Source organism: Carassius gibelio, chromosome B6 (assembly GCF_023724105.1).
Source record: "Carassius gibelio isolate Cgi1373 ecotype wild population from Czech Republic chromosome B6, carGib1.2-hapl.c, whole genome shotgun sequence".
NCBI lineage: Eukaryota > Metazoa > Chordata > Actinopteri > Cypriniformes > Cyprinidae > Carassius > Carassius gibelio.
The window spans coordinates 2,862,396-2,887,161 of NC_068401.1; the positions used below are offsets into that span (position 1 = coordinate 2,862,396).

At 35.3% G+C, this 24,766-nt stretch overlaps 2 protein-coding genes across 8 annotated transcripts; both read right to left on the reverse strand.

Annotated features, from left to right (window-relative positions):
• Positions 1-27: 27 nt before the first annotated feature.
• On the reverse strand, positions 28-14,085 carry pkp1b (plakophilin 1b). Of its 2 annotated transcripts, none has more exons than XM_052559530.1 (13): positions 13,810-14,085; positions 11,719-11,816; positions 9,789-10,225; positions 9,575-9,716; positions 7,113-7,317; positions 5,999-6,167; positions 5,153-5,270; positions 3,840-4,016; positions 3,490-3,660; positions 2,666-2,819; positions 2,189-2,384; positions 1,846-1,930; positions 28-624 (listed from the first exon to the last, which is right to left on the reverse strand). In XM_052559530.1, the coding sequence occupies exons 1-13, from the start codon at positions 13,991-13,993 to the stop codon at positions 550-552; spliced, it is 2,211 nt and encodes a 736-aa protein (XP_052415490.1). In that variant the 5' UTR covers positions 13,994-14,085; the 3' UTR covers positions 28-549. The 2 variants fall into 2 exon arrangements, with proteins under 2 accessions (XP_052415490.1, XP_052415489.1); XM_052559529.1 differs by having other exon boundaries at positions 3,490-3,663; positions 13,810-14,084.
• Positions 14,086-15,941: 1,856 nt separating this feature from the next.
• smpd2b (sphingomyelin phosphodiesterase 2b) lies at positions 15,942-24,558 on the reverse strand. Of its 6 annotated transcripts, none has more exons than XM_052559730.1 (13): positions 24,428-24,558; positions 24,055-24,199; positions 22,979-23,255; positions 21,495-21,577; positions 20,521-20,617; positions 20,307-20,383; positions 20,099-20,192; positions 19,618-19,707; positions 18,960-19,042; positions 18,552-18,684; positions 18,330-18,434; positions 17,903-18,071; positions 15,942-17,367 (listed from the first exon to the last, which is right to left on the reverse strand). In XM_052559730.1, exons 4-13 carry the CDS (start codon positions 21,542-21,544, stop codon positions 16,955-16,957), a joined length of 1,311 nt encoding a protein of 436 aa, XP_052415690.1. In that variant the 5' UTR covers positions 21,545-21,577; positions 22,979-23,255; positions 24,055-24,199; positions 24,428-24,558; the 3' UTR covers positions 15,942-16,954. The 6 variants fall into 6 exon arrangements, with proteins under 6 accessions (XP_052415690.1, XP_052415688.1, XP_052415689.1 ...); XM_052559728.1 differs by having other exon boundaries at positions 23,138-23,255; positions 24,340-24,467; XM_052559729.1 differs by having other exon boundaries at positions 24,340-24,467.
• Between the last annotated feature and the right edge of the window lie 208 nt (positions 24,559-24,766).

Below are 24,766 nucleotides of genomic sequence, written 5' to 3' on the forward strand. Positions count from 1 at the left end.
TACAAATTAAAATGTGACACAGACCAGTGATGTTGAAAACTTTATTGAAACTTAGCTTGAAGTTGCTGTGAGCTGAAACATACAAACTGATCCACACCCATATACACAACAGCCATTACAAATCATATTTGTAATGATGAAACTTGAAAAATGAAGAAACTTCCTACAATCATTCCTTTTACTCGTTGACTGACTAACATACACACATACATATTTATATTGTCTGATATATAATATATCATACAGTATAACATATAACATCTTAAACTTGCACAAACAACCTGTAATACTCTCATAAAATCATCTGCATTTTAGAACATATTATAAAGACAAACAAAGGTATATAAAATCATCTTAACTGATGAAAATACTACGAGTCATAGAAAAAAATAAAATCATGCTTTTGTTATTGCATTTGTTATGCATTGTTGCAAAAAGCGTCTCCTGCCCCAAAGGAAATAAAAGCTCATTCTCACCATTTCTTCTGCAATACTTAACCGAAACTAAAATGCAATGCAATTAAAATGCAGTTTGTTTGTAAAGTGCTTCTTAGTCGATCACCTGAAGAGATCTGAAAGCAGCTGACGTTGTGTCATTCACAAAAGACTTCTTAATCATGCCTTGCTGCAAGACAAACACACAAACACACACATAGGTCAGTCAAATATTATAACACAAACCAACTAATTCAAGTAAACATGTCCTCACACCAGAATTTACCGATGTATGTTTATATAAAGTCTGACTTCACAGCTAGAATGACATTATCAGCGTCTGATCACTGAGTGAAACCAGTGAGGCTGGATTCTTCAGGTTATTGAGACCGAAACAAAGCCGTGACTGCAGGGTCGGTGTGGTGAGGTGTGGTTGCTTTTCACCCGTAAGCACTTACGCACACACACCTAGCTCTCCGCACCACACCCAAAACCCTCAACCGCCTGACACACACACACACACACTCACACACACACACCCACAGGAACGACACGTCTGATGCTCTGACTAGGTGTTTAATAACCAGCTGTTTTAAAGGAAAAGGTTGTTTTTATAAATCCACACCTAGAATAAAGGGATCAAAACGTTGTTTTTCTTGCCAATGTTGTTTTTGGCTTGCTCAGCTGGAGTTTAAAAGACGATTAATATAAGTATAATAATAGATACAAAAAATAGTGCTCATAAGAAATCTAAAATAAAGTATAATTATACAGTTTTAAATTATGGAGAACAAAATATGAACCGTATTGAAGTAGATCAAGAGACTAAGCAACATTATTATATATTATTATATAATATTATCTTCTGTATAGAGCTGATTAAAGCTGAAATGATAAACATTTGGGGAAAAAAATAAAAATATTTGTAATTGAAATTGATAAAATATTGTTCAATAATTATAAAATAAATGTAATTCTTAGTTAATTAAAAATAAATTGCACTATTTTCTTTTTAAAAAATAATGCACTTTGCTGCATTGATACTGAACTAAACTGAGTGGAATCAAAATACTATTATTTTCTGTAAGTTGCTTATAGCAACAAGTTTTGGATTGATAACTGAGGAATTTTACAATATATACATTGTTGTTTTGCTTTCTATTAATGTGAAGCTGCTTTATAACAATCTGTATTGTATAAAGCACTATATAAATATATCAACCAACCAAAACACTGATCAAAAGGAACCTGTAATGACCTTTTACACTTCCAAAAAACCATAGAGCAGCTCACAAAACTTATACTGTAGAGAGAAAAATTTTCTCGATTTGAATTCTCTGCTGCATAGAACCCACAGATTTTTATTTGTATTATCAAACATTTCTAGCAAATATCATATTTGCATTCTTACCTTTTTAAGGAAACTTTGAAAATTCTTTTCTGACCACAGACTGTGAAGGAGAACTCCTGCTGCAGTGCTGGACTTCGGCAGACCCCTGATAAATCACAAAAAATGACAAACATTTGACATTGGAAAAAAAAGCAAATACAAGAGAATAAAAATAGATTTAATGTCATTATAAAAATGTTTCTTTGGAACAATATGCATGGTAAAAAGTGCAATAAAAATACAAAACAAGGAGGAATTACGTCTTTATATTTTGTTTTGCCTTCTTAATTGCAGTATTCTGATTCATATATGAAGAATAACCCTGTTTACTAAGATGAATGAGCAGTAGGAAGTGCGCACTCACAGATTGAGACTCATGTTGTTGAAGGAGTTGATCAGGCTGTTGTTCAGCAGACTCTTGCTGATCTCGGGGTCCGCCTTCATCAGGGTGTGTGCGCTGTGAATAGCTGTGGCCATGGTGCTGTCGTATTCGGGCGAGGAGTCGCCCTTCGTGAACCCTGAGTTCAGGAACCCGACCAGCTGCGGGAGAGTCTGCCGAGCTTCACGAACAAAAACAATCATCAGAACCACCGCAAAACACACGCTACGTCAAAAACACCTCAACACTGGGTCAAAAACAGTGCTAAAGCAGACACAACTACAGAACACAGCAACAGGCAATAATCAAACTTAAAGACAAAAACGGCAACAGAGATCCAAAGCGATTGCAAAACAAGAACAAGCAGTCAAAACAGACCGGCAATCATGATGCAACTCCTTCAAACAATAACACATCAATGTTATGCGTATTATCCTTGAGTGATGGCACACATTGGCTTACCCATGGTTTTGTTTGTACGTGTGGATCTGGACAGATTCCCGATCAGAGCGACTGCACTTTTCTGTAGAGCAGCATTGGGCGACTGCAACAACGGACTGATGTACTTAAGACCGTTGAGCTTCTGGATGATCGTATCACTCAATACATTCGATACCTGCAAAATAAGATAGGGGCTCATAGATCTATCTCAAATTTCCCCCCAAAATTTTTATGAAATTAAACTATGGTTAATATATAAAATATTATTTAATCATAATAATTATCATAATAAAATTAAATAAAACGACTGAATCCAATTCATTAAAAGATGCACACTATACTTTTATACATCCCATGAACAGGTGCACTAAAAAAATAAAAATTCTTACATTTTTCATCAATGCTTAATATAAAACATTTAATAAAAATAATTGTCATATTGAAATCAAATATAAACAGATAGATGCATGCATGCAAGAAAAATAAAAATAAAATAAATGAAGCTTAATATGGAAATCATTATTATTTGAAATGCAATTGATTTTTTTGAACCTTGAACAAGTGCATTCTTTAAAGATTTTTTTAAATCAAAATAAATTAAATAATTCTTAATATACAAAACATTATTATTGAAATATATCACAATACAATGTTTATGTCCAACCCATGAACAGGAGCATGTAAAATAAAATAAAATAAAATAAAATAAAATAAAATAAAATAAAATAATGCTTATAACACAAAGCATTTTTTATTAAAACATATTTAAAATATAGCAGACTCCTTTTTCTCTGCATCCAACCTATGAACAGGTGCATGCTAAAACAAAGTGATTGATGTCTTACCAAGCCATCGGTGGCTGTGAGGTTCTGCAGCGCTCCACAGCTGGCCTCAAGAGTGGCGTCTCTTTCACTGGTGCTCAACAGATTGAGGTACATCTGAAGGGCTTTGGAGTGGAAGAGCCAGCCGGCACCTTTAGGATTGTTGTCCTCCATCACTGGATAGTCAAAGACGCTCTGCTGCACAACCAGACACGACAAACATGAAGGACAACACAATAAAAACTAGCACACACAGTAATGCAATGCTTTTGGCAAATGTCTCAAATATCTCAGTATTATTTGAAGAACCTTATAGTTTTATTGAAGTATTAAGCTGTGAAATGCAAGCTTTAATGAAGCGTAAAACCACAGACCTCCTGCTGCAGTTTTTGGCTCTGGGAGCTGAAACAGCCGATCGGACCAGTTTCTGAAGGGCTAGAGCGATTGCGAGCAGAACTGGCCAGAGCGTTTATTTTAGTGAAGAGAGTTGGCATCTCGGTCTCCAGCTGGTAGGTGAGATTGTGCAGAATGCAGACGCAGTTCTCCAAAGACTGGAAAACAAGAACACAAATAACCAATATAATGACAAAAATGTAGCAATGTAGTGTCCAGTCGTCTATAAGTATTTTAATCAGCTATTGTATAGTTATTATGCATTCGTTGGAGGATTACAAGCAATGTTTCTTTATTATTATTAAGTTATTTTTGATGGGAAAAAAATATGACATATAAACATAAACAGACTTGACTGAATAAGTAGGCTGCGTCCGCTTTCTTTTATTAGTTTATATGCTACCGCTTTATTTCTGACTCATTTTCAATCCTGATACATTAATTCATTATATGATCAATGTATCACTTATAGTAAAACATTGTTGCTTTTGGATTTAAATATATAACAAAGCATGCAAACGAGCGCTCTAGTTCCAGTGACTTTCTGATCATCACTTCCTGATGAATCTTCTCTTTGTTGGTGAAATGATGGGGTTGCATGATGACATTGTTCCTGAGAGGTGTGTAAAGGGTGGGTTTTAGTGAAGCGCAGTGGAGGTGGAAACGCATCTTGATTTTGGGCTCGGTGCTCCAGGTCCGAGGCTATTAGCCCGGTCCGTTTCAACACTGGTTCGCACTAGCCTGACAGCGGAAAAGCGGCTAACGTGTGGTTTAGAAATTGACATGCACTGATTATTTGCATATCAAGCGAAACAGAAGACAGATGTTGAGACATGTTCACGAGTTTCTGATCAAATCTGGCTGTCAATTAAACGTGAGTAATGCAGCATTTTTTCTATCCACAACAATAGAGTTTGACGGCATGAGTTTAGCTGCTGGAAACGCCTTGTGTTCAAACACGCTTTCCTTCAGGGAATTTGAAAGTTTAGGCCATCACTACATAATAACTTAATAAAAACACTATTAAATCATCAATGCCACACCAACATCCTCCACCCACACTATAAAGATGCTAGCTTAGAAAAAACCCTCGCCATCTTAAAACTCTTTCAATGCACGATTAGAGAGAAAATGACCACACTTTTTGATTTTACGTATTTTAATTAGGATACACGCTTTAAAAGATTTTTTGATTCAGACTGACTCGTAACAGAGAGATTCAGACCATAATGTTTAAGTTTAAGCAAAGCAAAAGATTGATTTTTCATGATCTGCTGTGTTCAGTAGATGTTACCTGGTTGTCAGGTGTCCCGGCATTTATACAGTTCTCTGTGTAGCGCATGAGTGAGTCGATGAGGCCTTTGCAGTTGCGCATTGCATGTCGGTTCGCCAGTTTGGAGGCGCTTAGGTTGCTGTTGACACACAGGAGAAACAGTCATGTTGGGTTTTGCCTTCAACTTGATCTCAGAATTCACAAAAGGAACAAACAATATGAAGACAGATTGTTACAATGTTGATAATCTGAGTTTATAAAAATGGTGCTCAGTTACTTCACAACCAACTTAACGGCACAGTCATGTAATGCAAAAACGCATGATGTCAATATTACACAGCGAGTATTACACACTGTGTGCCTGTGGTCATCTATACATTTCTAATGGTCCAAAAACTTAAAGGGACAGTTCACTCAAAAATTGAAAATCGGTCATTATTTAATAACACACTCAAGAGGTTCCAAACCTGAATGAGGTTCTTAAGCCAAAATCTCAAAATTGACCAATGCTTTTAGTGTCTTGCCTTAATGTATCATTAACCTGGCACACTTCATCATCCTTGGAAGAGCTTGTGATAAAGTGCATCTAAAAGGTACAGTAAAGCCAGCCGATCAATTTAGAGCTTGAAAAATAATCCAGAAAGTGATTTACAGTTTTGTTTCCAACAGGTTTCAAACTCTAGATGTTCTATAGGTGTGCTAAAGTCAATATGAATCTAGATAAAATATTTGAACAGCGTACAGGTGAAAATTCAGATAAGGGCTCCAGCAACAATAGTAGTATTATGTGTGGAGCTAGTAGTGACGTTTGCCTTGTTTACATTGGCATACTGTAGTCAGAACAGAATGCAGTGTGGGTGATGTTACCGAAGGCATGCCGTGGCGTTGTAGAAGACATCTGGTGCCAGGCTGCTGTTGGAGTTGTCATCTGAACTTGCTGAAAACGGCTCTATGACTTTCTCAGTGAGCACAGGCAAGGCTATGCGGAGCAAATCCGGCTTGAGGTTATCTGCAGAGGAGAGGTTCCACAGGAGACCTACGACCACAGAAAACCAACACAGATCAGATCAGACCGCTACAAACACAGCCCAACACAGAGCCTGAGATGCAAACACTACTGTTTAGAAGTTTAGCGTTTAAAGTTTTTGAAAAACGTCTCTTATGTTTACCAAGGCTGCATTTATTTATTGATTACAAATGTAGTTTAAACTGTAATATTGTGAAATATTATTACAGTTTTCAGCAGGACAACATTAAATTACAAACCACAGCTAAATAAAAACTACTTAACTACTAAAAACAAACCTAAAAAAAAAAAATAGATACAAATTCAATTGAACCAAAAAAATTGAACCACATCCTTGCTGTTAGTTTATTTCAGGTTCAAAACTGGTGACACTTTACAATAAAGTTCAATTTATCAATGTTAGCTAATCCATTAGGTACGAAACTAACAATGAATATTATTATCATTATTACAGTATTCTAATAACCTAGTATTTTGGTTATATTATGACCAGGTAATTTAGTTTTTATTTTATTATTATTCATTTTTTTTTTTTTTTAGCATTTCAAGTTACACAAACGAACACTAGCCAATGTTTTCTGAACAAACATGAATTAACAATCCTTTATTTATGAATGAAGAACAATCCTTTATTTATGAATTACACTACTCAACTGTTTGTGACAGTTAATAAAAAAATGCAGTAATATTGTGAAATATTATTACAATTTTAAATAACTGTTTTCTATTTAAATAGACTTTAAAATGTAATTTATTCCTGTAATGCAATGCTAAATTTCTAATTAGATTTATATTAAAAGTAACGTAAAGTGACATAAAAACCTTAATTACTAATTAACTTTCATCGAGTGGAGGACATGCATACAGTAGAGTGGTCTAGTATCCTGTCATGTGCTTTGAATGGTTCCTCTTATCAGCACGTGTGTGTGTGACATGAATGTGACGGTTGGCCACCTGTCAGGTGTTTCTGTGTCTCAGAGCTGGTGTCTCCGAGCAGCTGCACAGTCTGTGTGATTCCTCCGCAGCGCCGCACTTCCTCTTTGTTGGCCTGGTTTTTGAAGACCACGTTCCTCAGAGCAGCGGCCACCGTCTCCTGGACCTGAGGACTGGGGCTGTTCAGCAGGTTGACCAGTGGAGGAATGCCCTTCAGGGTCAGCACCTGTGACGCAGGACACACTCAATGAGAAGGTGCAACCCTATCATACACCGATGCAATCAGATGCAGTGCTGCTATTGTGAACTTAAACTAAGTATTTCAATTGAAATGCAGCTAAAGTAATATAAGATACAAAAATTTGATGAGAAACTTTAGAAAACTGATGTACAATAAGTTGAAGTATTAAAAAGACTAAGCATATAACAAAATTTCTAAAAAACTACATTTAAAATGAAAATATAAAAATGAAAGCTAACTTAAAAAATAATAAATCATTTAAAAAAAAATCAAAGAATATGGTAGAAACATGGTCTCTGTCTATATAGCTTGATATTACCATAGTCCCACATTACAGTACCAATAGAGTACCATGGACTTTCTCCAATCATGGTATATTACAATAGATTTACTATGGTATTATAAAAAACAAACTACAGAAACATCATGGTAACACAATCAGATAGTAGTATACAATTCCCAAATACAATTTCCCCCCTTCAAATTTTTTTTCTGTGTATCTGTCACACTTAAAAGATTCAGATCATCAAACTAATTTTAATATTACACAAAGATAGCCTGAGTAAATGATATTTTAATTTATTAAGGGAAAAAAACTGTCTACACCTGCCTGGCCCTACATGACAAAGTAACTACTCCCTTCTGTTAAACCATGAAAGAACTGTGATTAAACACATTATTTCAGAAAGCTGAGTTAAATTTCACTAGCCACACCCAGACCTGATTACTGCCAGACCTGTTGAATCAAGAAATCACTGAAATACAATCTGACTGACAAAGAGAAGCACGCTTAAAGAGCAACACATCATGCTGCGATCGAAAGACATTCAAGAACAGATGAGAAAACAAAATAGTTGACATGTATTAGTCTGGAAAGAGTTATAAAACCATTTCTAAGGCTTTGGAACTAAGAGGAACCAAGAGCGCAACAACGGCTCATCCAGGAGGTCATGAAAGAACCCAGAACAACATTTAAAGAACTGAAGGCATCACTCGCCTCAAGTAAGACCAGTGTTCATGATTCAACAATAAGAAAGAGACTGGGCAAAAACAGCATCCATGGGACCAAGACCAATATCTTGATTATCCCCAAGAGTTTTGGGCAAATATTCTGTGGACTAATGCAACAAAAGTTGAACTTTTGGTTGTCTGTTTGTGACCTCAAGCTCAAGCACACTTGGGTTACACAGCAGGACAATGATCACAAACACACCAGCATGTCCACCTCTGAATGGCTCAAGAAAAACAAAATGAAGGTTTTGGATTGGCTAAGTCAAAGTCCGGACTTAAATTCAATTGAGATGCTGTGGCATGACCTTAAACAGTCCATTCAACACTCCAATGTGTCTGAATTAAAACAATTCTGCAAAGAAGAGTAGGCCAAAGTTTATCCACAGCGATGTGAGAGACTCATTGCCCGTTATCATAAACGCTTGATTGCAATTGTTGCTGCAAAGGGTGGCATAACCAGTTATTAAATTTAGGAGGCTTTTACTTTTACCACATAGGGCCAGGTAGGTTTGGGCAGCTTTCTTCCCTTAATAAATAAAATAAATATTCCAAAAATGCATTTTTTATTACTTTGTGTAATATTACAGTTCATTTGATGATCTGAATCTTAAGTGTGACAAATATGCAAAAAATGAAAAAAACACGACACTGTAAAATTCAAAATGTACAAGAAGACCATGTTAAAACCATAGTAAATATAAAAAAAACATAACTTCTACAAAACATGGCAATACCAGAAGAATCATGGTAATAGTATGGTACATTTTTGGCAATCCATAGAAAATGTACCATGGTATTGTCATAAAAATATACTATGGAAACACAATCATAGTACTTTGATCTGTCATTCATTCAGTATTGTGGTGTATAATTCAAATAGTACAGTATTTATACAGTACGCTAATATTTTTTAAGGAATACCATGTTAACACCATGTACAAAAAAAAGCATTATTTCAAGGTCTGAAAAATAATGTAATATGATGGTAGCCTGATTTATAACGTGGTACTTTTTTTTGTCAATGCAAAGATACTGTACACCATGGTATTCTCATAAAAATATACTATAGAAATACCATGATGTTATTAGATGGTGCTTTGGTATAAACTGTAACTCAAATACTATGGTGTTGACAGGGTTATCAAATATACGTAAAGAAATACCATGCAAAAAAAACAAATAATTTCTTCAGTATATGCCTAAAAAACATGGTAAAACCAATGGTCCAGACCTCTTGCTTGGCTTTTTCATCAGCGAAGGTGCTGTGCTGGATGTAAGCGGCTCCACACAGCTGGAAGCTCTCATCTGTGCTGAACAGATACTCGATTGCGTCTTGCATCGTCATATCTGCCAGAAGCTTCTCTGAGTTCATCCTATCAACAAACGAGTGAGTGAGACACCGGTCACAGATCATCACATCATAATCGTAACACTCCCAAACTCACCCAGAGATGTCCTTGGCCTGTCCGGTCCTGATCATGGACATCCTGGACTCTCCGTTGGACTGCAGGGAAGACGGGCGTCTCACGGTCCGTTGCATGGCGCCGGCCTGATTGCTGTTAGGCATTCTGGGGACATTGCCATTTCCGTAAGCCTGAGCAGGTTGAGTATTTGGCACCCTGATGAGGGTCTGTCTGGTGGTTTGGGTGCGTACATTGGTGGCGGTGGCCCCGGTGTTGCCGGTGGACTGGAAGCCCAGGTCTGGAGCGCTGCGAGTGGATTTGTAGCTGTACAGTTGGTTAGTGGTCCGGGTTTGGTCAGGGAGGGTGCCTGTAGCGCTGTAGAAGGGCCGATCGATCTTGCTGGGGCCGCTGGTCACCCGCTGACCGCTGAAGCTGCGGGAGTTGGCGGCCTGGCGCACAAAGCCTTGTCTTTGCATACCCTGGACACAGAAACAAATTAACCTTTTCTCTTGTGCTGATATGATAATTTGGCATTAAAAAATGGAAATGCAAAAAAGTAATTCAACACTAAATTTTAATATATAATTAAATGCAAATAAAACTTTTTACATAGTGCCATCAGACTGTGTATACTTTAGTCTTCATCCTGGAATTATACAGTGAAAACATCATAGTCTGCGCATAGACATTTTTCACTAAATGTTTCATTTTGATATTACAATTTCTAATGAAAAAAATCGGAATGCAACCTTCAATCAACAGTAAATTTTGCACTTATATGTTAATGCTGAGATCCTAATTTGTAAAAAAAATAAAAAAAAAAAAATAAAAAAATAAAATACAAAGATTTTAATGCAAAAAGTGCATGGCGCTGGCCTGATTGTTATTAGGCATTCTGGGGACATTGTGGAAACACATCTGCATTGTCTGGAGATAGAAACGGTTCGATTTTTCACTTGAATTTTCATGCTAAATACACAATTTGTAAAAGAAAGAAATACAATGCTAATGTTACTTTATAATGCTAAAAAAACTATCATTTTAATTTAATCCATGGCACTGTTTTGCCTGAACAAGAGTGTTAGCCGAAAGTATAACTATGGGCATGTCAATGCATTAAAATTCAAGTGAAGTAGCTCTACATCTATTCAAACAAAGAAGCAACAGTGTGCCGTTTGTGAGAAAATAACTGAATGATTTGTGTAAAAGTATGTCTGTGAATAAATCAATGACAAAACTGTTTTTGCAGAATGTCAAAACAGGGTTTTATGCACTTAAAAAAAGCATAAATTAAGTAACACAATGCAGCTGGGATTAGACGCTTCACTGAAGTAAAAAAAAACCCAAGCCATTTAAAAAACACAGAAGGCATTAAGATTCCAGCGGATACGCCCAAATGTAAAGAAGGGTTGGCAGAATACAGTACGTAGAAACTGTTGGTAATACAACACTGGGATGAGTCATACAAAGTAAAGGAGAGGAGTGCTTTCATTTAGCCTTTTTCTGTTATTTCCTTGCATAACTCTATATAGAAAATTTAACAAGTTTTTTTTTATGCAAGTAGTATAAAAGTAAACACACTGGTATATGGACACACTACAGACTATGTCAAAATAGGTGAAGGTATAACTGCTTTTCATCCACTGACGTCTTTGATGGATGTTTTTTTCAGCTCTCAATTCATATTAACTATTGTTTTTACAAGAATAGCATTTCGAATTTGTAAAATATACGTGTAACCAGTTTATTATTTACCAGCTAAAGACCATTTGACATTTAACGTGTTTCCATTGTCATCCTGAAATTGGAAAAGTGTGTTTTACCACCCAACCGTGGGAAACTGAGATGCAAAGTTAGTTCACACACACCTGATGATCTACAAAGACATATGTGCAAACACATGCTGAGTGCATATGGAACAAATTAATGTTTATATCCACATACATATATATACATATTTGATGACATTTACCCCATTTGTCATGTTTCCTCCTCTGCTGAACGAGGGGCCGCTGAGAGACGCGCCGGGAGAATACTTGAAGTCGTGAAAAACACTGTCACTTTCAGGGCCTGCAATTGAATTATGACAAACGACAAATAAAATATGCATTGGGGACATTTTGAATTATGAAAATAAAAATATAAAACTTTCATCTATCTTCATGTAATACAGTAATGTATGTATTTTACAGAGGTCAACACTTTTTTTTTGGTACTTCTGTGGTCTACAACAAAACGAGAGATCACAATCCTCTGAAAACAGGTTTTATTGAAAAGTTACTCTATTATGGCTTTATCCAGGTCAAAGTAAGTATTTTTATATGACTGAATGAAACCAAATACCTTGGTTTACAACAAAAGTGATTTTTTTTGGTGCACATTTTCACTTTTTACAGTATTGAATTTGCAAGTGTTTTTTCCATTAACAATTAGAGTTCATATTAGAAATTACGGACTGTTTATTATGTGTAGTGTACGTCTTAATTAACTAGTTATATAAAGGCAAAGACAATATTTAACATGACTGAATGAAACCAAATACCTTGGTCAGTGTTGGGGGTAACACATTACAAGTAACACTAGTTCCTTAAACAGATTACCTTTTTCTAGTAACTAGTAAAGTAACGAATTACTTTTTTAATTTACAAGAAAATATCTGAGTTACTTTTTCAAAAAAGTAACACCAGGGGAAACTTTGTTTTCCCATGTATTGACTGACAAGTCTCCTGTCCCCAATCTGGGAGAAATGGGAAGTACAGAGGCGTTGTGTGAACATGATGTTACTGTAGTTCTAGACTAAATGTGAATGTGATTTAATTCATCCCACTCACACAAAAATAAACTGATTTAGTAATTATCATTGGTGCTTCATTGTTTTGTTTTTTTGTTGCTGAAGAGTGTTGAACCGTCTTCTCCTGTGTTGTACTGTACAGACATGAATTTACTTTTCCTTCAGCCTGAGGTTTATTCATTACATGTTTTGGTGTAAAAAAAGGGGGGGGGGGGGATTTTCCATGTGCTATGAATAGAATTTCTTATATTAAAAACAATCAAGCCCTGCTTATATTTAAAAAGTAACGTGAAAGCAACACAAAAATGTAACATAACATTACTTTTCATAAAAAGAAACTAAGTAACGTAATTAGTTAACTTTTTAGGCAGTAACACAATATTTTAATCAATTACTTTTAAGAGTAACTTTCCCCAACACTGACTGAAAGTGAATTTGAGAAAAAGAAATCGCTCATTTTCACAGAATTGAATTACGTACATATAATGATTTATCCATAAATGATAAGAGTTTATAGAATCAATGCATTTTAACATGTATAATTTACTTCTAAATTAAGTTTAATCAAATGATTATATATGACTGACTAGTATTTTAAAGGCAAATACATTACATAACATGACTGAATGAACCCAAATACCTGTTTAAAATAAAAGTGATTTCTTTTAACTATTAAATGACTATTAAATGTCCTCTTGTGTTTGACCGATCAATAAAAATAGGTATTATTAGAATAAAACTCCATCAAACAATTCCACACTTCTTGTATCAATCAATTCTTTTGTTCTCTTGGGACAAAATAAATAAATAAAAAATGATAAAAAATATAGAGAAGATTTTAACCTTCAATATAGGCCACAATTATACTACCAGTAAACAAATAATGAGGAGCTGTTTATCAAAAGACTAAAACTAGACACATTTTTCTTGAAAAGCATACGAAAATATTACTTTATATATTATTTTATGGTTACGCATGAGTAGACTACATGCATAAAACCGGACATCAGCTTGTACGCCTACATACTACGTATTTATTATAGAACTTGCAAAAATAGAGTCAAAAAAGTCCGATAATAGTTCCATACTGTTAACATTTAAGTATAAACTGTACAAAGTACCACGATTTCGCCATATAATATCACAGAAAAAAAACGAAAACATGGCAATACCATGGAACGCTTTTGAAAATGAAGTCCAGGGAAGAAGGATACCATGGTATTCCCATATTAGAAGTAAAGAAGGGTGTGTTATCAGCTGAAGTGCACTCACTGGTGGGGGACGGGAGACCAGACACGCTTTTGCTGCTGTATTTGGACTTGCTCCTCTTGATGGTGTGAACCTGCTCCAGAACTCGCTGCTGCGCGGATCTCAGCTCGCGATCGGACGGAAGCGCGAGGGACGTGTCCTCCACATCTCCGAGGGACAGAGCCGATTTTAAAGGTTCGGGCATCATTTTGCCTTTTGTCTCCACTCCAGAGACAGGTGAGGTCCTATTCGTAAAGCTCCAGCTATCTGCTCCGTCTGGCTGCTCTGGGTTTGATTCAGGGTTTGACTCACAGAGAGATTCACCTGGTCCTGCCCTCATCCACGCCCATGACGCCCATCCAACACCTGTTCTTCTGCTCCTCTCACTCCTCATTACACCAAGAAAGCTCATTAATGATAGAACAAAGCGTCACTTTTAATAAAGATAATAGATATACTTTAAAAGGGTCCAATTTTCATAATATTATGGAAAGGGCGTTGCTATAACAGGCACGTTGTTATATTATAGGCACAACGCACAGGTGTATTTATTAACAAAACATTTTAAAAGAGCATTTTAAAGAGTCCGGTGGCTTTTACACATTTAAAAGGCTACATCTTTAAATATCGAAAGATACAATTCTCCATTAAAAGTGTTCATTAAGTGGCACCTTCCGCTAGAAAATATATAAACCCTATATAAATGATAACAGAACGAGGTGATATTGAAATTAAGATGCAAATTATTGAAATCAGAGCGCTGCATCGAAACTGTGGGTTTAAAAATATATATAATAAAATCAGAGAAAAATAAATATATAAATAAAAGATGTAGTATTTAAGATAAATATAATAATGAAGCACATTGGTACTTAAATACAGCATTATGAAATTTTCCGGAGTCCAGAAGTTATTTTAAAAGAACTGTATTTATTGTTAAATTAAAAACAATAGTTATAGGGGACTATAGAAATATGATTACAATTTACATCTAGAGTATTTTAGCATTTTAATTAAGTTATACAATTAAAATAAATATTAATTTATATTAAAATTATTCCTATCAACACCACTAATACAATTTTTGTGGTTGTGTGTCATTTTTATTTAAAATAGCTCAATAGAATAATGCATTCATTAAATACAGTGCATTATTGTAATGTAAAACATTGATTTATATACATTTATTGTGCAGTATATATGACCATAAGTATATGGCATTAACAACTATACTACACTTGGTTACAGTTTTAACATATTCTACAAATTAAATAAAACAAATTTAAATAAAAAAGCTGCTTTGCATCAAAAGCAAAAAAAGTTACATTGTATATAATATATATATATTTAATACTAACATAATTAATATACTTTCTACTTTTCATTCAACTAAATAATTGTATGTATTATTGTACTATCCCTCAAATGAGTTACTAGGGAAAAGTTGCCAATCCAGTTTTGCAGGAGAACTGCCCATCAGAAAGGGCGTCTACACAGTACCGTCCCACTTTCAGTGCTTCACTACCACTGCAGATATTATAAACATGTTTTTCTACCTACAGTATTAAATTAAGACATTGTTTTCTTATGAACAAAGACCTTTTAAGTGCAGTCCTGAGGCCATGCATGAGCACAACTGCTGAGAACCTCCATGACTAAGGTGAGGACTCATCAGCAGAGCAGACTGCATTAATAAAAACACATGTGGAGACAGCAGATCCTGCCACACCCATGACAAAACTGCACCGAGTCATCTGCATGGGCAGGTCCCGCTCCACAATGTATCATTATTGATGTTAGAACATGTCAACAGTACATGACAGCATATACTCTCTAAGACGGCGAATGGGAAAGTCTTTGGATTGGTCCTATTCTTAAGGTACAAAGAGAAGGAGAGGTAAAAAAGTACTTTAGTTATATATACACAAATATCTGGATCTCTATCAAATATCACTAGTTTAACATGTTCACAGATTTAAATGTCAAATGTTATTTACACAAACTACTAAATGTAGCAACTGACAGTATACTGTATATTTGTGTAATTACTGCTACCAAAAACAATTTTTGAAGTTACGAAAGATTCTAATAATACTTGACCAACACTGCACTCTTGTGGCAAGTAGAACACATTGAAACCAAATAAAAACACCAGATTGCTGAAAGATTGATATGCATTGTTTATTCTTTTTATAAAAGGTACAGTTATGTAATAAACATTACATTAGAGAGACATGAGGTTGAACGAAAGGAAGATACACAGCAATGGAGTGGTTTGACCAAACTATTTAATAGTGGTTACAGTACACTGTATGGTTTTATTCTTCTCCGCTTGACTTTCTCAAACAGTAACTGAAAATAACTGAAGATGGTTCTGGTTTCCCAAAACAGTCTCATCATGGACATAAGCTTAACCGTTCACAATGAATGCACAAAACATCACAAACTCATGATTGGAAACATTTAACAAAAAGGGACAGAAACGCCTGCCCAGCAGGTCTCCGTTTACAAGCGTTAGCAAAGACAATTAGCAAGTGATTATACGCTTTCACATGCCATTTACTCTGGTCCATTTTTCTAAAGCAGTGGCTTTTAACCTTTATGAGTTTTGATATTTTAAGTTATATAGAACACTATATTATTTTAGTGGCACATATTTGTGTGTGTGTGTGTTTGTTTAAACTATGCTCTTTAAAGAAGATAAAAACAAAAAATGATTTCAATTTACATCTTGAGATTATGTATCGTTAAAATTTTATTTTAGATAACTAAATAATGCACTTAAATTGTTATTTGTAAAATTAATAATAACAATGTTAATGAAAGTGAAAAACGAAAGTATGTGTATGTGTAAATTTACCATTTATGTATTATTTTAATTACTATACTATATGATGTTAAGTCATTCTGTGACCCTGGTTGAAGACCATTATGAAATAAATAAGTAATCTGTCATACAAATAATGATTTTACAAACTTATTGTCTTATTTTCTGGTTTCTTTGATCCCAGGTATTCCTTACATTTCATTCCTTACATTTATATAGCGCTTTTCTGGGCACTCAAAGTGCTTTACATAGAAAGGGGGAATCTCCTCAACCACCACCAGTGGTTATAATTATGAAAAGCTCTAATTCCATTCAAATGTCACACTTGGTTTAACTATCTGGCTACAAATGAACGGAATCCTTGCTGTCTAGTGGCTTTCGCAAATGGTCTGAGGATACAACCTTGGGGGACTCCTTAAGCTGTTCTTGAAAGCTACTTAGTGCCAGTCTCATCTGGTCCTCAGTGCCTTGCAGTGCCTTCACCTCGATGCTGTAAAAGACATACAGCAAGAGTGTGGAGAGGAGGACGGCAAAGCACAGCGCCCCCAGCAGGTAGAAAGAGGCTTTGGGAAAGGGCTGTTCAGTTCCCAGAGCAAACAATGGGATGGCGGCGATTGCTAGCTCAAGCACTAACAGGACAAGACCCATAATGCCTGTTCGCGCTGCTGTGTAGCGCATGCGCTCAGCGCAGTGGAGACCCACCTTTACTTCAGTACGAGCTTCATTGACTGTGTTGACCAGCTCAGGAAGCTTATCTGAGAAAGAAAGAAAGTGACAAAATGGAAAACCATACACTAACATTTAAATGTTTGAGTTCAGTTAGATTTTGAGCAGCAAACCAACATGTTAGAATGATTTCTGAAGGATCATATGACACCAGAGACTGGAATAATGATGCTGAAAATACAACCTTGCATAAATTACATGTTAAAATATACTCAAACAGAAAACAATTATTTTAAATTGTAACAATGTTTCACAATATTATTGTTTTTGCGGTATTTTGAATCAAATTCATTTTCAAAAATAATCATTTTTTATTCATTTAATTATTAACTTAATCATTCATTCATGTATATTTTGAGCAATATGAGATAGAGTAATTCATATTTTTTTTAGGGGCACTGTTCCTTTAAAGCACATCGCATATCCAAAAAACAAGCAAGCAAACCCAAGCAGACAATTTTCAAACTTTATTAAAGCACAGAGCATTAGTTTATTGGCAAGAAGTTTTGTTTTTGAAGCAAAAATGCGTGTATGTTATATTCTAATATCCTGAAGAGCAAATACCTGAAACACATCCAGACTGTCTCTTTGAGCACCCATTTCCCTTTGTGGTCTGTGTAAACAGGAACTCGGCCGTGAGAGCCTCGTGATCAGAGTAAGGGAAGGGATGTCCAGGAACAGGGCCTTTAGTGGTGGACAAAGACTCACAGCTCACATCCACTTCCCCTGATCCCTGCCAGAAAAACAGTGCTGTTTCATTCAAAAACATACGGGTAAAGAAGGCAGTTTTAAACAGATCTGACATGGAAGTAATACTTTTGTTAATTTGTTTGAATATTTTGTCATTCGTGTCTTGAGTTACTTTTGTTTAAATGACTGAACTGGAGCATAAGCAACAGTATAAGGGTTAGAAAAACACTGCTTAAAAAAACAGAAAAGACCACTTCATAATAAAAACCAGTAGAAAACCCAACAAGTATCTAATATTTACCTTGAACAGGATGTAGTCTATCCGGACTCCTCCTCCAAATGGAACAAGCCCATCTGTGTTTGTGAATGGGTTTTCAGATATATGAGTGTGTCCCTCCTCACATCCCTGAAACAATGACAGGATGGCTGTCATAAATCATGATTTAGAAACCAAGGGGACTTTTTATTACACACACACTCAGTCATTATGAGAAAGCAGGCAGCATCACGCTACAGTACTGACATCAAAGTGAGCGGTCTCACTGAAGCTGTCCTGAAGTCCTGTGTAGTTCCTCATCAGTCTGGTGCCGAGATCGTCCGGGTGCATGTTCAGATCTCCACCCAGAATCACTACGTCCGCTCCAGCACTAGTGTGCCTTCATTAAAAAAGACAACCAGTCGTTAGCATTATATATGTGAGCTGAGAAGTTTAACAAGTCAGAGCTGTGAGATATTTTCAACAAAACTATTGTCCAGTTCAGTGTGATCTCAAAAGCTGAGCAGCACTTTTTAGTACTGACTGCTTTCTGAATCTGGTGTAACCTGATGTAGTTTTGCAAAGAGGCTGTTATCGAAGAACTGTGCAATTAAAACCTATATGAGTCTCAAAATAAACCTGCGGCCATGGCTAAATATAGCAGACGTTTAGCACCTTATGAACTGTTGCAGCTCCCAGGCTTGAACCACTCGGTGCGGGAGATACGAGTCTTTCTCTCGGCAATATTCTGCATGCAGCTGCAAAGAGAAGAAACTGCTGTAACACAGAGTAGAAGCTAAAAAGAATAATTAAAAAACTAATAAAAATGCTTAAAAGAATAAAAAAAAAAGAACAAAATAAACTTACCACAAACTAAATTTAAAATGAAAAAAAAAAAAATTAGGTAACACTTTAGAATAAGGTTCCATTAGTTAATGTTAGTTAACTACTTTCGTTAACATGAACTAAGCAAGAACAATCCTTCTACAGCATTTATAAGTCTTAGTTCATGTTAATTTCAACATTTACTAATGCATTATTTAAATCAAATAATGTCCTTGTTAACATTAGTTAATGCACTGTGAATTACCATGAACTAACAATGAATAACTGTATTTTCATTAACTAACATTAACGAAGATGAATAAATACAGTAATAAATGTATTATTCATTGTTTGTTCATGTTAATTAATACATTAACTAACATTAAATAATGGAACCTTATTCTAAAGTGTTACCAAAAATTATACTAATACTATAATAAATTAAAATATAATAAACAGTAACAAATACTATAATGCTCTATAAATAACACATTTTGCATGAACTTACATGAGTGACAAATACATGAACGCTCAGCCCACTGATGTTGAGCAAGACCTTCCCGACGGCTTTACCACCAAACCAGTCTCCATGTTGAGCCTGATATAAGAATTGATCATTAACAAGGCATCAGATAAAGCACCCATCTCTGACACCAAGAGAGGAAACTGAGGCCACATAAATGCAGCATAAAAATTGGTTTATTTACAACCGTCTGTATCTATAATGGGCGTACTGTTTACTTTACACAGGGTCTAGGTTGGGCTGGTTAGGATCACAAATAGTGGATCATGCTTTATTATGTACAGTCGTTAGTATTTTATAAAAGCAATATGTTATTTAATAGTGTGCTATGTTATACATACAGTACAGGAAACAATCATGGCTTGTGTTAAACTGCATTACTGAATTAAATGCTACTCTTCCTTTATTTTTATATTTATTTAAGTAGAAGAGCAGGATGTTCGTGCATGCACCTGATCAGACTCACCATGTATGGATATCCATTTAATGAGTATCTGTATAGAAAGGCATCATGTATTCGATGTCTGGAAAACACGGCCAGTCCGCTCCCTATAAATCCACTGAAGATGACAAGTTTCATCTTTATCGTCATATCATATCGGTTTGTGCATTTTAAGAACCTTTTGTAAAATGTTGTTATTTGTCATTTTCATGCATTATAGATCACGACTGACCTTTTAAAATAATGGGAGTACGGATAGACGCTGTTAAGCTTCTTCTTTAAAAACAGAAAGTCTTTCTCACACCAGACCTGGACAAAACAGCCCCAGAAAAAAGAAATCACAGTAAAATCTCGTACTAACATTTATGCTTCTTTTTGTTCAAACAGTTAATTCAATGATTATCAATCGTTTAAACTGAGAAGAGGCTTCTCTTAATGTGTTTTACCTCCTGTAGTAACGCTATATCAAGCTGTTCCTGACTCAGCAGGTCTCCGATCAGAACAAAGCGCTCTTTGCAGTTCTTACTGAGGTATCGGATCCCCCTAAAACAATCACAACAAACTACATTAGCCCCTTTATTCTATCATCTTACATTCATGGGTTATTTGTAGTAAATTATTAGTTAATATTATAACTTCAGTGCAAAGCTTTCCACTAGAAATTAAGAGAAAATTAAAAGATTTTTACAGTAAGGAATGAAAACCAAGTCTCCATATCCAAATCTGTATTTCCTGCAACATACAGTAATGTTCAAATACAACAGTTTAAGCAATTTGTTGTTTCATGTTTTTAAATAGATGAAAAAAATTATGAATTATATTTATTATTAATATCTCTATTAAATTGCCGTATTTTTCGGACTATAAGTCGCACATGAGTATAAGTCGCATCAGTTCAAAAATCCGTCATGATGAGGAAAAAAATATATATATAAGTCGCACTGGACAATAAGTCGCATTCATTTAGAACTAAAAGCCAAGAGAAAACATTACCGTCTCCAGCCGCCAGAGGGCGCTTGTAGACTACAGGAGCACTGAGCAGCATCTCTGGCGGCATAGAGCGCCCTCTGGCGGCTGTAGACGGTAATGTTTTCTCTGATTCATGTCTCTTGGTTCATTTCTCTCGGTTCATGTCAAATTAATTTTGATAAATAAGTCGCACCTGACTATAAGTCGCAGGACCAGCCAAACTATGAAAAAACAATGCGACTTATAGTCAGCTATATTACATTTTTTTTAGATGTCCCTGTATTTAAAGTATTTTTTTTGTCAAGATGTTAAACATTTGTCATAATCTCTTCTAAAGGATCTAGCTTTTTTTCTGTTTTGCTGAAATCCTATAAAACATTCCCAGTGGGGTCAGTTGAATATTGTTCAAGAATATGAGAATTCTGTATTTCTTCAGCTAAAGGAATCTCACCAGCAGTTGAGAGAGAGGACACGGAATCTGATTGGTGGTGAGGTTGTCATGGTGATGGGTCTTATGGGATGGTTACAGCCAGTCTGTGAGGATAAAGAAGAGAATCCAGTTTACACTTAAACCAGTTCTGACATGACACAAAACAAAACAGTTTGATTCAGTTGTGAATTTCTCAGAACGAGCGTCACTGTACGTTTGAAACCTTTTACACAAAGTCCAGCACAAAAAAATAAAAAATAAAAATGCATTAAAAGTTTTTTGGGTTAGTGAGACTACATGTATACTGGTTTATATTTATGTATGAAATACACTGTGGAAAATAAAATAAAAAAACCTATAAAAATAAATTAATAATCAAATACATTCAGCTTACAAACATAACATACATTTTAGCTCCCACCTTATCAACACAAAATTCCCACTTCACCAATCTAACACAAAACATATTTCATATTTACCTGATCTGCCTAAAACATAAGCAAGACTGGAGCTTGTTAGTCCACAGCTTTCTAGCAAGTAGTTCCCCACAAGCCACACAAGTAACTGAAATAGCTTTGAGCCAGAGTAAAACCACAGACAGAGTGCTTGATACACAAACGCTCGTCTGATACACAGCGCTCATAAATCATAAAGATATCATTATAGCTCCACCTCAATCCCGAGGGTCAAAGGCCCACTCACCGTGCTGCTATGGTGACACTTACTGTACACAACACACCCTGCACAGTGACTGGAAAGATAACCTTGTGTGTGTGTGCATGAACACACACACACACACGCACACACACACATGCATACTGTATATGCGTACATATTAGACTAACCACAAAATACTAGCCTATAATAACTCATATATAAATAAATGATAGTTTATATTTATGAAGAAAAAATATTGTATGGTTCAAAGACGAGACACCTCATTTTGGTGTCTGCATCAAATTAGCTGTGCAAAAGTGATCGAAAGCACATATGATGCAAGTATCTCTTTTAATGACTTTTTATCTCACAAATTTAGCAAACTTATATCTTGCATTTTTTACTTTTTTTCATAATACTATTAGTTAAATGCATTAAGCAGGAACCTTCTAAATGCATGCATGCTTTTTTATGTACAAATTAAATCCTGCATTAAACTTATTGTTTTGATACTTGAAAAGAAAACCCCTCTTCATCTTTGACACTTGTGTTACTCCTTATATTAGTGTATGTGTTTTTAAAATAAATAACTAAATAGATATATAGTATTGTGGCAGTACCATCCCTTACAACAACAAAATTTAAAAAAGGTACTGTGTTACTACAATGTTTTTGTTATTTTTTGTTACATGTACCATGGTATATATATAAAAAAACACAGTATTGTCATCACTACAGTAATATTATGGCACATCATACACTAAAATGAACCATGGTATTTTTATGATCCCAAATTCTTGCAAATCCCAAAGATCCTTCTAACATAAACTCCCAGCAGCTTCACATACTCCCAAAGCTGAGTCTGAATGGCAGCGTGTGCTTGTGATGACAGTAAATCAGTCTGTAGGCCTATTCCTTTTACACCAGTAAGCAGCAGCATTTGCTCCAGCGTCATGACCGTCCAGGGACAGTAAACACAGACACAGCTGCTGCACACAAGCACTGACCGGCGCCGGGTCGATCCGTGTTTACTGCTGACACCAGACAGACCAGACCAGTGATTGGGCCAATTTTACAATCAGAGTTCTAGGGAAGCCGGTTTCCATCATGGGGAAAAAGAAACATCTGAGAAAAAAAAAAAAAAAGTAAGAGTTGTGAGATATATATACTAAGAACTGAATGAAACCTCATGAAATGAGAGATATAAATTCAAAACTCTTGTTTTATCTCACAATTCAAACTTTTTCTCAGAATTCTTAGTGCAAATTTACATATTTAAAAATCTCAGAATTCTGGTTTGTTCTCGAAATTCCGAATTTTCTGATCTCTCAGAAAAAAAAAAATCTATTCAATTTTTTTTTTTTTATTCTGTTGTGGAAACCAGTTACATAGTTTTTTTCCAGGAACCCTTGAATAACTGAAAGTATGTGTGTTTTTGTGTGTATTTTTTTTTTTTTTGTATATATGCAGGCTATATGTAGGTTATACCAATAGCTACATATACATACACATACATACATATATATATATATATATATATATATATATATATATATATATATATTTATATATATACACACACATATACACACACACATATACACACACATATATACACACACACACTCGGGGGTGTGTGTTTGTGTGCACTTCAGATGGGTTAAATGCAGAGCACGAATTCCGAGTATGTCTCACCATACTTGGCTGTGTCACGTCACTTTCATATATAAAATACTTGTTAAGGGATATTTCTTAAGGTGACTAGTTAAAACATATGATGCCATATACATACGCCTAAAGCACACTTAAAAATTATTGTCACTGCATTATATAACAAAACATAAAAGCACGGATCATCTGCACTAATTTGCTGCAGAATGTATTTACTTAAATGCTGTTAAATGTAAACGAGATCTGATCTTACCTTTGTTCTAGTTATTATTCCGCTCTATCAATCCAAAGGTGTTCTCGGTGTCATAAACAAACTTTCATGAGCCCAGAGTGCCTCATATCCTGTCCATCTACATTCAGACCGCTACTTCCTCATCTGCTCCTGACCTGGATGTCGTCTGTAGAAAGTCATTCAGATTTATCAAACGCGTCTGGTGGATAGTTCACGTTTAACTTTAAACTTTTATTTTGTAAAATGAGCAAACGTGTTCATCTCTCAACTGCTGAGCGTAAAATAAAACCTCTTCCTGAGACTTACACACGAGTTTGTATCACGCATATTCAGAGTTTTTCAATAGAGTGTTTAAAGTTTCCTTTATGTTTGTTTGTTTCCATACAAAACATACCTTGCAGCAAATGAAATTCAACACGAGTACGTCGTCGAACCTCGACACGGTTTCGTCATAACCAGCGCCACTTTGACTGGAATGCTGGGAAATTGAGTTTTTCTTAGCGAAGCGCTCACTGAGTATTGTCTCCGTTTGGTGAAGTACAATGTCTCAAAATATTAATTGACATATTTTAAATATTCACTGTTTAATTTAAATTAAATAGCTGTTAAATCTCTATCAGCGGGCAAATAATTTTCCAGACCGTTGCTTAAGTAGATGACGTTGTCATGGGTTTCATGTTACTTTTCTCAGCGCTTGTAAAGATGGACCTATCGGGAGCGTTGGTGAATACTA